Genomic DNA, 12,620 nt, shown 5'->3' with positions numbered 1-12,620 from the left:
GACAGGTGACCCTGCAGCTGTACGGGGATGTATAGGGCGTTTTTTTTTTGCGGGGCCAGATGTACTTTTTAGTTATACCAATTTGGGGAATGTCTATTTCTTAGATCACCTTGTATTGAAAAAATAACAGGAGGTGATTTAGAACTTTTATTTATTTTATATTTTTATTATATATTTTAAAGCTTTTTTTTTTTTTTTTTTTACTATTTTATTCCCCCCCCCCCCCCGGGGGCTTGAGCCTGCGGTCACTTGATTGCAAGTCCCATAGACGGCAATACAACTGTATTGCCGTCTATGGGACATTCTGTGTATTAGTATTACGGCTGGTCATAGAGATCAGCCGCAATACTAATATAGCCGTGACAGGCCGGGGAGCCTCATTAGGCTCCCGGCTGTCACCTGAACAGGTCGGCTCCTGCGATATCGCCGCGCAGGAGCCGGCCTGCAACGTCACAGGTACGGGGCCGGTGGGGACCGGCCCCGGGGGAGAAGAGGCCACCGATACTGACCCGGCATCCGCTGTACTAGAGAGGCGGATGCCGGGGAGGGATAGACTCCATCACATGTGCCGGGGCCTGAGACATCGCTGCGCTCCTCTGCCCTGCATGAAGCCAGCGGCGGGGGGACGGAGAAGCGGAATAGCATCACTCCTCCCGCTGCTGGCTTCATGCAGGGCAGAGGAGCGCAGCGATGTCTCAGGCCCCGGCGTCTATCACTTGCCGGCTTCCGCCTCTCTATTACAGTGGATGCCAGGCACCACATTCAGACTATAAGACGCACCCTTCTTTTCCCCCCAAATTTTTGGGAAAAAAATACGAAAAATACGGTAATATGAGTTAGGGGTTGGGCTCAGTAGGTAGGGAAGGGCAGGATAGCTAGAGAGACAGGGAGGAGGTGTATAGGAGGGGGGAGTGAGGTGAGAGGGGTAAGGCCCAGTTTACATCTGTGTTCGGGGATTCCACTTGGGGACCCCCCAAATGGAAACCTATACACATTAAAAAGCAGTTCGCTAGGGAACCACACAGACTCTATAGACTATAATGGGATCTGTATGGTTTCCACACAAAACATGCGGAGAGAAAAATGTTGCTTGCAATACTTTTCTCTCCACATGATTCGTGTGGACACCGCACAGAAACCACACGAACCCCATTATAGTCTATGGGGTCCATGTGGTTTTATAGCTAACCACTTTTTAATGCGTATAGGTTTGTGTTCAGTGGTCCCCAAGCAGACTCCCTGAACGAAATACCAAATGCAGATGTGAACTGGGCCTTAGTAAGTTAGATAGCAGGAAGCAGAAGGATGTAAACAAAAGTAGGAGACACCAAGGGCCCCCAGAGACACCCAGAAATCACTCACAACATGCTAAAAAGTATATGGTTACATTTATTAACCCATTAGTAGCACTAATAGACACTTTAAAAAAAATAATAATCATTTTGTCTGAAAAAACCCTTTACGCTAAGGCCACGCAATGCGGTTCTAACCACAGCGCTTTAGACAGAAAGTTTGCGGAGTTTTCCTCTGCAGACTTTCTGTTACAATTATACCTATGGGGAAACCGCCAGTGTTTCCGTAGACATATTTGATATGCTGCGATTTTCAAAACCACTCTGGTTTTGGAAACCATGGCATGTCAGCACTACGGTTTTTACCGAAAAATGGGCATGAGATTCAGTAGAAACCCATCTGCTTTGCCTTTACTGTAAAACGCCGTAATTTTTCGCATGGTGTTTCTGCCGCAGACAAATCGCAGCGTTTCCGTCCCATTGGGCCCAGGCCATAAGGAAGTACTTTGAACATAGCCACATACCTAGGTATTGTATCTCTTTCCTTATAAGTTACTATTCTGCTCCCTAGGAAATAATCAATATTCTATATTCATTGAGGGAGTAATAGTTTTCAGGATGAAGTATATATGTATTTCAGTCTCCTAATATATTATGTGTGTCTGCAAGCTAAAGAGAACGTCAATTAATATAGCACAGAAGACACATTCAGAGACTTGTCCTCATTATGCAAATCATTCACCAGTCTCATGTCTAAATTAAAATTTTCCTAGTGCTGCAGATATTTTCAGTACAAACACCTTTCCTTCTTAGCCCGCTTCTAAAATTCCCTAGGTATCTCGAGGTTAACCACAGGAGACCAGAATCAATGGGGATGGGTATAAATCTGGAACATGGCATCTGCATGCTGGGATAAAATACGATGACCTAACGGAACATGATGTCACTATGTAACCCTGCCACATATACATACCTGAGGTCGCCTAAAAATACGAAACTTAGTATTTTTTATTTACCTGCTGCCAGACTCAGGGTGTGAAGAGAATTACAAAGGATGAGGAAGATGATAGTGCCAGATGTGGCTCCTTATTGGATTTATTTAGTGTTTACTTCAGAGAAAGTTTGTCGTCTCCCATGGTGCTTGTTGGTGTTTGTCACAGATGAACAGTCAGAACCTGAAAGGGGCAAAAAAAATATATATATATATCCAGTGCCTTGCGAAAGTATTCGGCCCCTTTGAACTTTTCAACCTTTTGCCACATTTCAGGCGTCAAACATAAAGGTATAAAATTTTATTTTTTGGGGAGAGAATCAGCAACAAGTGGGACACAATTGTGAAGTGGAATGAAATTTATTGGATATTTTAAACTTTTTTAACAAAGAAAAAACTGAAAAATTGAGTGTGCAAAATTATTCAGCCACCTTGTGTTAATACTTTGTAGCGCCACCTTTTGCTGCGATTACAGCTGCAAGTCGCTTGGGATATGTCTCTGTCAGATTTGCACATTGAGAGACTGAAATTCTTGCCCATTCGTCCTTGCAAAACAGCTCGAGTTCAGCGAGGTTGGATGGAGAGCGTTTGTGAACAGCAGTTTCCAGCTCTTTCCACAGTTTCTCGATTGGATTCATGTCTGGACTTTGACTTGGCCATTCTTTTCTTTTTTTTTCAACTGTAATTTTTATTGAGTTTTCAAAAATAAACAATACAAGGAAGAAAAGAGGCAAATAAAAGCCAGAAACAGACGGGAAAGACTGGACTGCCAATTCCCAAATAAAATACAACCAAAATATACATACAACACAGCATCAAAATAGTAAAAAGGGGGTGACCACAGACACACAGAAACAAGAGGGGGAGAGGGGGAAGGAAGGTCCAAGATCAGAGGCCATGCAGTGCACAGTGAGCGCCCCAAGGATCAGGCATGCGGGACCAGGAGAAGACCCCTGAAGGAACATCTCAAGGAGCAGGGGACCACCTGGAGACCTAGAGGGAAAAAAAAAAAAAAAGGGAAGGGGGGGAGAGAGGGGAAGGGGAGACACAAGAGGGTACACAAAAAAAACAAACACAAAGATCAACATTTGACAAGTGAACAAAATACATAAAGAAACCTGAGTGATCAGTCAGAACTAATTCTCCTGACCGGGAGCAAAATGTAAGGGGGCCTTCACACGGAGTTACGCTGCGCTCATTCTGATTGTAAAAACATGTTCAGAATGAGCGCGTAAAAGCAGCTCCCATTGACTTGCATATGTGCGCTCCCTATCAAAATCAATGGGAGGCTTTTTTCTCTTTTGCTTTCAATGTATTACGCGCGTAATTTCAATGGGGAGTGCCCACTGCAAAGGGGGAGTGGGACGGGGTCACCCCAATGTCGGCATCTCTGTCCAGGCAGCATGTGGAGGAGGCTGGAGAGTGTGCAGCAGCAGGGAGCAGCTGAGAGGAAGTCCCTGCAGTGGTGGTGGGTATTTCAGAGCCCTGAGGAGAGATAATGGAGGGCACAGAGGTAGTGGAAGTCCCCAGGGGAACAGACAGGGGCCCCTAGGTAGCAGAGACACGTTGTGGGAGCAGGGGAGAGGCAGATGGTGATGTAGAGCCCGCACTCCCCTTCCCCAGTACCTGGAGGGCTGTAGCCGCCATCTGTGCTGATTGCTGCAGGAATGGAGGAGGTTGAAAACGAGCCAACACAGCGGAGGAATGCAGAGGAGAGGCTCGTTTTGTAGGGGATGTGAGGGAGCCACACTGGAGACGGCCGCCGGAGCTGTAGAAGCGAAGGCAAGATGGCCGCCGCCACGTGGAGGGCCGGAGCGCCGACGTACCAGCCTGCAGGAAGGCAGTGAGCGTAGACTGCCTAGGTTAGTCAGCGGGCAGAGGATCGGCAGTAGAGGCAGTTTGGATGGTCTTTTTTCCCATGTGGAAGGAGGAAGTAGCGGTAGGTCCCGTGAACAGCACTACCAGGTTAGGAGCTCAGGAGAGCAGCGTCCTACGCCATTGATGTCCTGGCCACGCCCCCGAATTTGCCATTCTAACACCTGCATGTGTTTATTTGTGAACCATTCCATTGTAGATTTTGCTTTATGTTTCGGATCATTGTCTTGTTGAAAGATAAATCTCTGTCCCAGTCTCAGGTCTTTTGCAGACTCCAACAGGTTTTCTTCCAGAATGGTCCTGTATTTGGCTCCATCCGTCTTCCCATCAATTTTAACCATCTTCCCTGTCTCTGCTGAAGAAAAGCAGGCCCAAACCATGATGCTGCCGCCACCATGTTTGACAGTGGGGATGTGTATTCAAGGTGATGAGCTGTGTTGCTTTTATGCCAAACATATAGTTTTGCATTGTGGCCAAAGAGTTGTATTTTGGTTTCATCTGACCAGAGGACCTTCTTCCACATGTTTGGTGTCTCCCAGGTGGCTTGTGGCAAACTTTAAATGAGACTTTTTTTTGGATATCTTTGAGAAATGGCTTTCTTCTTACCACTCTTCCATAAAGGCCAGATTTGTGCAGTGTACGACTGATTGTTGTCCTATGGACAGGCTCTCCCACCTATAGATCTCTGCAGTTTATCCAGAGTGATTATGGACCCCTTGGCCGCATTTCTGATCAGTTTTCTCCTTGTTTGAGATGAAAGTTTAGAGGGACATTAGGGTCTTGGTAGATTTGCAGTGGTCTGATACTCCTTCCATTTCAATATGATTGCTTGCACAGTGCTCCTTGGGATGTTTAAAGCTTGGGAAATCTTTTTGTATCCAAATCCGGCTTTAAACTTCTCCACAACAATATATTGGACCTGCTTGGTGTATTCCTTGGTCTTCATAATTCTCTGCGCTTTAACCAGAACCCTGAGACTATCACAGAGCAGGCGCTTTTATACGGAGACTTGATTACACATGGGTGGATTCTATTTATCATCAGTCATTTAGGACAACATTGGATCATTCCGAGATCCTCACTGAATTTCTGTAGAGAGTTTGCTGCACTGAAAATGGGCCGAATAATATTGTACGTCCCACTTTTCAGTTTTTTCTCTGTTAAAATTTTTTAAAAATACCCAATAAATTTTGTTCCAGTTCACAATTGTCCCACTTGTTGATTCTTCCCCAAAAAATTAAAATTTTATATCTTTATGTTTGAAGCTTGAAATGTGGCAGAAGGTTGAAAAGTTCAAGGGGGCCAAATACTTTCGCAAGGCACTGTATATAATTTTTGAAAAAAGGTCTGTTAGTGCTATTAATAGGTTAATAAATGCAAACAAATACCTTTAGGCAGTGTTTTTAGTAATGTGTTTTTCTATAACTACCATGATGCACTGTGCTTCACTTAGAGCTGACTTATACTACCCCCCTCCCCTCCCTCCCTCACTCCTTCACACTCCTTCCCTGTTTCCCTAGCTAGCTCGCCCGCTACTAGCCCTTCCCAACTAACTTATCTGTCTTCCTGTCCAGATCTTCTGGGCACGGGAGATCACTTCTTTCTGAGAAAAGGAAGAGGGGGGCAACTCCTCCTCTTCTTGACATCTGATGGTGCTAGATGTCTACAAGAGGAGGAACTGCCCCCCATAAGGAAGTGATGTCCTGTGCCCAGAAGATCCGGACAGGAAAACAGATAAATATGATAAGGTGGGGGAGTTAATGTAGGTGACGTCAAATCTGAAAATGTACCTGGGACGGTCACATGACTGCCCTGGCAATCTAGGTAGATATAGATTTTCTGTAAAGTAAGTAAAGTTAGAAGGTTGTGGGAGAGGGGCTTTACCTTAGTGTAGAAATATCATGTTATCCCAGACAACCCCTTTAACCGGTTAAGGACAGAGCTCAAAAGTGTGTTAAGGACCAGGCCTCATTTTTCAAATCTGACGTGTCACTTTAAATGGCAATAACTTTGAGACGCTTTTACTTACACAAGTGATTTTGAGTTTGTTTTTTCGTAACGCATTATACTCCATGTTAGTGGTAAACACCAATCAATATCTTTGTATTTTATTAAAAAAAAAGGAAACTTGATGGAAATTTGGAAAAAATTGCAATTTTCAAAATGTGAAATTCTCTGCTAATAGAACCCCTTCCCCCCCAATCAACCAATTTTCAAAGCTGCACCCCTCAAATTAATCAAAACAGCATTTGGGATGTTTGTTAACCCTCTTAAGCTTTTCATAAGAATAAAAAATAATATGGAGGTGAACTGTAGACATTTATTTTTTTTTCACTAATACATTCATTTAGAACTAAAATTATCACATTCAAAAAGGGTTAAAGTAGAAAATGCATCTGACAGTTTGTTATGCAATTTCTCCGGAGCACAGAAATACCCCACATGTGGGTGTAAACTGATATTTGGGCACACGGCAGTGCATGGAAGGGAAGGAGCGACACAGGGCGTTTGAACAGCAGATTGTGCTGGAATAGTTTTCAGGTGCCATGTTTCATACGCAGAGCTCCTAGAACCTCATAAAATGATCCCATTTTAGAAACTACACACCTCACAGAATTCATCAAGTGGTATACTGAGCATTTTGACCCTACAGTTGTTTCACAGATTTTACTAACATTGGGATGTGTAAATGAAAATTGACTAAAATGTCACTTTATTCCCAAAGTTTTTATTTTCACAAGGCGTTAAAGGAGAAAAAGCCCCCCACAGTTTGTTAACCAGTATCTCCTGAACATGGCAATATGCCATATGTGGTTATAATCTGCTGTATGAGTACATGGCGGGACTTGGAATGGAAGGAGCGCTATTTGGCTTTTGGATGGCAGATTTTGCTGGAATAGTTTTTAGGTGCCATGTTACATTTGCTGAGCCCCTAGAGTACCAATACAGTGGAAACCCCTTAAAAGTGATGCTATTTTGGAAACTACACCCCCACAGAACATATCAAAGGGTAAAGTGAGCATTTTGACCTTACAGCTGTTTCACAGATTTTATTAGCATTGGGACATGAAGATGAAAAATTACTTTTTTTCCAATAAACTGTCAATTTAGCCCCAAATTTTTCATTTTCACAAGAGGATGAAGGAAAAAAAGCTCCCTAAAGTCCATTACACAATCTCTCCTGAACACAGAAATGCCCCATATGTTGTCATAATCTGCTGTATGGGAACATGGTGGGACTCATAACGGAAAGAGTGCGATTCAGATTTTGGGGAGCAGATTTTGCTGGAGTAGTTTTCAAATGCCATGTCTTATTTGCAGAGCCCCTAAAGTACTAATGCCGTCTAAACCCCCTGAAAGTGACCCTATTTTGGAAGCTACACCCCTCATTTATCTAGGGGTAGAGTGAACATTTTGACCTCACAGCTGTTTCACAGATTTTATTAACATCGGGACATAAAAATGAAAAATTACTTTTTTTCCCAATAAATCATCCATTTAGCGCCATATTTTTAATTTTTGCAAGTAGTTAAAGAATTAAAAACACACCACAGTTTGTTACTCCATTTCTCCTGAACACGCTAATACCCCATATGTGGCCATAATCTGCTGTATGGGTACATGGTGGGGCTCAGAATGGGAACAGTGCTGTTTGGCTTTTAGAGGGCAGATGTGGCTGGAATAGTTTTAAGATGCCATGTCGCGTTTGCTGAGTCCCTAAAGTATCAATACAATGGAATCTCCTCAATAGTGACCACATTTCAGGGCCACGTGGTGGCTCAGTGGTTAGCACTGCAACCTTGCAGCACTGGAGTCCTGGTGTTCAAATCCCGCCAAGGGCAAAAAACCATCTGCAAGGAGTTTGTATGTTCTCCCCGTGTTTGCATGGATTTCCATCCCATATTCCAAAAAAGACATACTGATAGGGAAAAATATGTACATTGTGAGTGCTATGTGGGGCTCACAATCTACATTAAAGAAAAAAAAAGTGACCCTATCTTAGACACTACACCCATCAAGGAATGAATCAAGAGGTATTATCATTTTGAGACTAAAAATGCTTCCCAAAAAGTAATGTACAAAATAAAAATTTAAATTTTGAATGAAATATGCCATTTTGGCGCCCAATATGTTCCACCCACTTTTTGTTGTCAGAGACCTGCACTCCTAAAATGATTAAGTGGGCCATCCCAGTGGTCAAAAATTTATATATGTGGATGTAAACTGCTGCTTGGACACACTGCAGGGCTCAGAAGGGAAGGAGCATTGCGCTTTAGAGCTATTGGGGTACAGAGTTAGAGGGACTTTCTGAGCGGCATGATGTTTTTGCAGAGAGCTGGAGGTGACAGTAAACTGGAATTCCCCAAGAAGTGACCCCATTTTGTAAGGGCAATTTTAGGGTGTCTGCAAAAATTTCATGGCATCCAAAATCCAAACCGTCTAAGTCTGTGCTCCAAAAACCAAATAACACTTCTTCCTTTCTGTGTCCGACTGTGCCCTAATATCACTTTATACCCACATATGAGATTACGTCCATTATTCTGGGTACACCAGTGTCATACAGGTCGGTACGGTTATGGCGATACCTCATTTATATATATTTTTTTTTTTATTCGATACTAATTCTGCAGAACAAAAACACATTTGGGGACATAAATCAATGTTTGTGGGGCCACACGGTGGCTCAGTGGTTAGCACTGCAGCCTTGCAGCACTGGAGTCCTGGTGTTCAAATCCCACCAAGGGCAAAAAATCATCTGCAAGGAGTTTGTATGTTCTCCCCGTGTTTGCATGGATTTCCATCCCATATTCCAAAAAAAAGACATACTGATAGGGAAAAATGTACATTGTGAGCTCTATGTGGGACTCACAATCTACATTTAAAAAAATAAAAAAAAATAAATCAATGTTTGTTGCATTGCCATCTTCTGAAAGGCGCAACATTTTTTATTTTTCGGTTGACAGTGTTGGTTGGGGCTCAGGGTAGCCTGGGGTCAGTGGCCAGACCGCAGGCTCCGATCTTGCTGCGGGGAGTACCGGGGGGTAGGAATAGGGCGAAACCCTTTGTTTGTGGTGGCCATGTTTGACCATCACAATCAAAGGGTTAAAACCTCCGATCAGTAAAAGCACCGACCGCAGGTTATGGAAAAGGGTTATAGCTGTCGGTAACAGATATCACCCGCTTCTGCTTCCGCCCGCTCAGCTAGCTGAGCAGGCGGAATATCCTTGACGTAGGATTACCTCATGGTGCGCTAAGTACCTAGCACCCATGAGGTAATAGTACGTCAAAGGTCGCTAAGCGGTTAAAAGGCATATTACATAGACTAATTATCAGACCTATAAGCAGAGACTATCAGTCCTAGACCAGGCGCCAGTGATCGCCCCACAAACAAGCAAACGCTCAATTGTCGGGTGATCGCATCTTTTATGCATCATGAAAGCTGTTTGTTTGTGATCAGGAGATCCTCCCATGTAAACAGGAATGTGCAGGAAACAAATGTATATAAAGAATTGATAAAAGATTCCTTCATCCCCATACAGTAGTGAATGCTGTGTGTAAACACAGCCCAGGAGCAGGGCAATATCCTGGAATGAATGTTCTTAAGAACATCCATTACTGATGTCTGCCCCACTCATCGGACCCTGTAAATTGTCCCCTAACACCATCTTGTAACAATACATGCAGTATATATTGAAGATAATGGGCTAGTGATCTCTCTACATCCCTCCACCACCTCCTACCACCATTCCAACCCTTCTCTGTTCCAACCCTCTCCCCACACTGTAACATTTCACCTTCATATGTAATAAAGTTATCAAACAATAAAATGTTTTTTTTTTTTGTTTTTTTTTATTACAATCCTGCAAATATAGAATAATACAGGATTGTTGTTTTTTTTTTTTAGGTGTAGATCTTAGGGATATGGTGGTGACGTTAGTGGACTATATTTTTTCCTGTTCCTCCATTCCACGTTGAGGGAATATCGGGCCAGGTATCCAACCACCAAGATGATGACTAAAAAGCAGACTCCGGCGTAGATGGCATAGCTGATGGGGCTCTTGAGGTATGAGAGGATGGTCTCAGTAGTGGATGGACCATGTTGAAGCCTCTCCTCTTCATCCTCTTGAGTAGGAAGTTTTTCTACTAAAGCCCGTTGAAACTCCATCTGCATTTGATCGCCGAACGTTGACCGTGCCACTGAAAAATAGAAGATAAATGTAAGTAAATAAAGCAATAAGAGGAAAATTGTTTTCATAATAAGCAGAAGAATTATCAGAAAGAGTTCTTTACAGTAAAAGCAGGGCAGAGCCGGGAGCGGCTTCTTACCTACTATATTCATTTATGTGACGTATCACAAAATATTGGAGAGACAGAACGCTTTTAGAATTCTTACCATCCAGATAATAGAATTTTCGGATGATTATGTCATCATCTTCATCAAAGATCTCACAGGCATATGTCCCTTTATGGCTGACTCTTGTTGGCTTTATCATTACAAACAGGTCTTCGCCAGTGTGGATATCCTTAAAGTAGCTTGAATCGGTGACCTTCATCTGAAAACATAGATGACATCAGAAAGACATTAGTCACATGTGGAGTATAAACTGGAGCAGGAATGGGGACATTGCTATGTGTATACCTATAGAATAGGTAGAACTTGATGACTTACATTTTTGGCATATTTCCAGACTACTTTTAGTTTATCTGGCAGGATGAATGAGGCCCCGCAATAGATGTTGGTCGTATCCAATTCATTTACTTTAATGGATTCAACTGAAAAGAAAGAGAAGAGAAACGGTGGTCAAACACAACGGCAAAAACCCAAAAGCTTTATATAATAAGTGATGATAGAAATGATCTTACTGGGACAAGCCACAGGGAGCTGGCAATCCTCCTCGGCACAGCGGCTGCAGGTGAAGGCTCTGGCAGCTTTTTGAAGACCTGGGAATAAAAAACAGAGAGAGAGAGTTAAATGTATGAGGTAAGTGAGGATCCCCACATATATATATCATGGGGGTCATATACATGGTCCTGTCTAATGGATGATACTGTTTGATCAATACTCACCACATGGAGGACTGCATTGTGCCGGAGGATAACCTGATGGAAGGAATTGGAGACAGTTAAGAATAACCAAGGGCATGTGTGGGGGAGGGGAGATGATACAGATAATATATTCTATCTGATTACTATTACACACTTACTTGCTGCACGGCTTTTCACTGCTTTTACATATTGGGCCATTTTTTGATCAAATTGCTCGACCCAAGCCGGTGCAGAAGCTAAAAGAAAAAAGACAGAAAGCAGACATTTACTATTGATGCATCAACAGAAATTGGAGAAATTGTTGAGATTTCAGGAACTTACCTGATTTGTCAAATTTCTTGACTTCCTTTTCGAACGTTTTTAGATATTTACGAACGTAATCCATCTGCGAAAAGGCTGCAAGGAGAAGAGACATGAGGATTATGAGATGACACCTTCTATGTACAAGATGGAGGAGCCATAAGAAATAGAAGTAGGTCATAGTTACCTAATGAGATGTCATTCAGGGGGTCAAAACCCAAGTTCAGCCTCTGGAGGCATTCCTCAGGTCCCATCTTTCCCAGCGAGACGGCATGTTGGCATATGCTGGCTCTGTCTGCTGGGGTGGTGAAGCATCGTAGGCAGGATCTTACAACCTCCGCTCCACATAGGATCACTATAAGTTGCAGCAGCAGCTTATAGGAATGAAAGAAACGCATGACTGTCGTCACAGAAAAAGCACTTCAGAGTTTGCGAACCTGAGAAAACAGAAAAATGAGGTTACGATTTTTATTTGTGCAAAATTCAGTCCAATGTCACATTGTGTTGCTTCTATCTATATACTATATACAGGCAGCTAGAGACAGACATGAAGCAGTACTCACGTATTCACATCCAACTGATGAGTGACTGCTCTCTGCCCAGCACCACATTATATACCCCAGTGACATCACAATAGACTCTGCTGCAGGTTCCATGATGACATCACAGTAGACTCTGCTGCAGGTTCCATGATGACATCACGATGGGTGTTCATGATGTAGATTGGCCATGACCTTACCCATGAGAATGTCCAGAATTCACATTATTGTATATGGAATAATAGATTTATTATAGTCACATTTTACATGTAATAAATCAACACTAAATTATTCTACAATATCCAGAGATCTGACCTGAAACTTCTAAGACCTAATGATAAATATGTAAGATGATCCCCAGCTATAAAATGTCATTTATGGTACAGGTCTCCTCATATGGACCAAAGGGACCTTTTGGCTCCTGAAGCTTAAGGGCTTGGGTATGTTATATAGCTAAATCCCTGCAAATTAACCAAACATCATTCCCTAATATACACATAACAGGGCCGGTGAGAGGGAGAAACACCGATCTAGGGTACAATGTGAAGAATAAGACAAATATAAGATATCTCATGA

The 12,620-nt window shown here is 42.8% G+C and overlaps 1 protein-coding gene across 1 annotated transcript; it reads right to left on the bottom strand.

The window, feature by feature from the left end:
- Nucleotides 1-10,072: 10,072 nt before the first annotated feature.
- LOC142217852 (sperm acrosome membrane-associated protein 6-like) lies at nucleotides 10,073-11,903 on the bottom strand. Its single transcript, XM_075286172.1, has 8 exons — nucleotides 11,693-11,903; nucleotides 11,527-11,601; nucleotides 11,364-11,441; nucleotides 11,227-11,259; nucleotides 11,023-11,100; nucleotides 10,829-10,932; nucleotides 10,553-10,712; nucleotides 10,073-10,356 (listed from the first exon to the last, which is right to left on the bottom strand). Exons 1-8 carry the CDS (start codon nucleotides 11,901-11,903, stop codon nucleotides 10,073-10,075), a joined length of 1,023 nt encoding a protein of 340 aa, XP_075142273.1.
- Nucleotides 11,904-12,620: the final 717 nt, after the last annotated feature.

This window comes from Leptodactylus fuscus, chromosome 9, assembly GCF_031893055.1.
Source record: "Leptodactylus fuscus isolate aLepFus1 chromosome 9, aLepFus1.hap2, whole genome shotgun sequence".
NCBI classification, from domain to species: domain Eukaryota; kingdom Metazoa; phylum Chordata; class Amphibia; order Anura; family Leptodactylidae; genus Leptodactylus; species Leptodactylus fuscus.
This window is presented reverse-complemented; position numbering and strand designations above follow the sequence as displayed.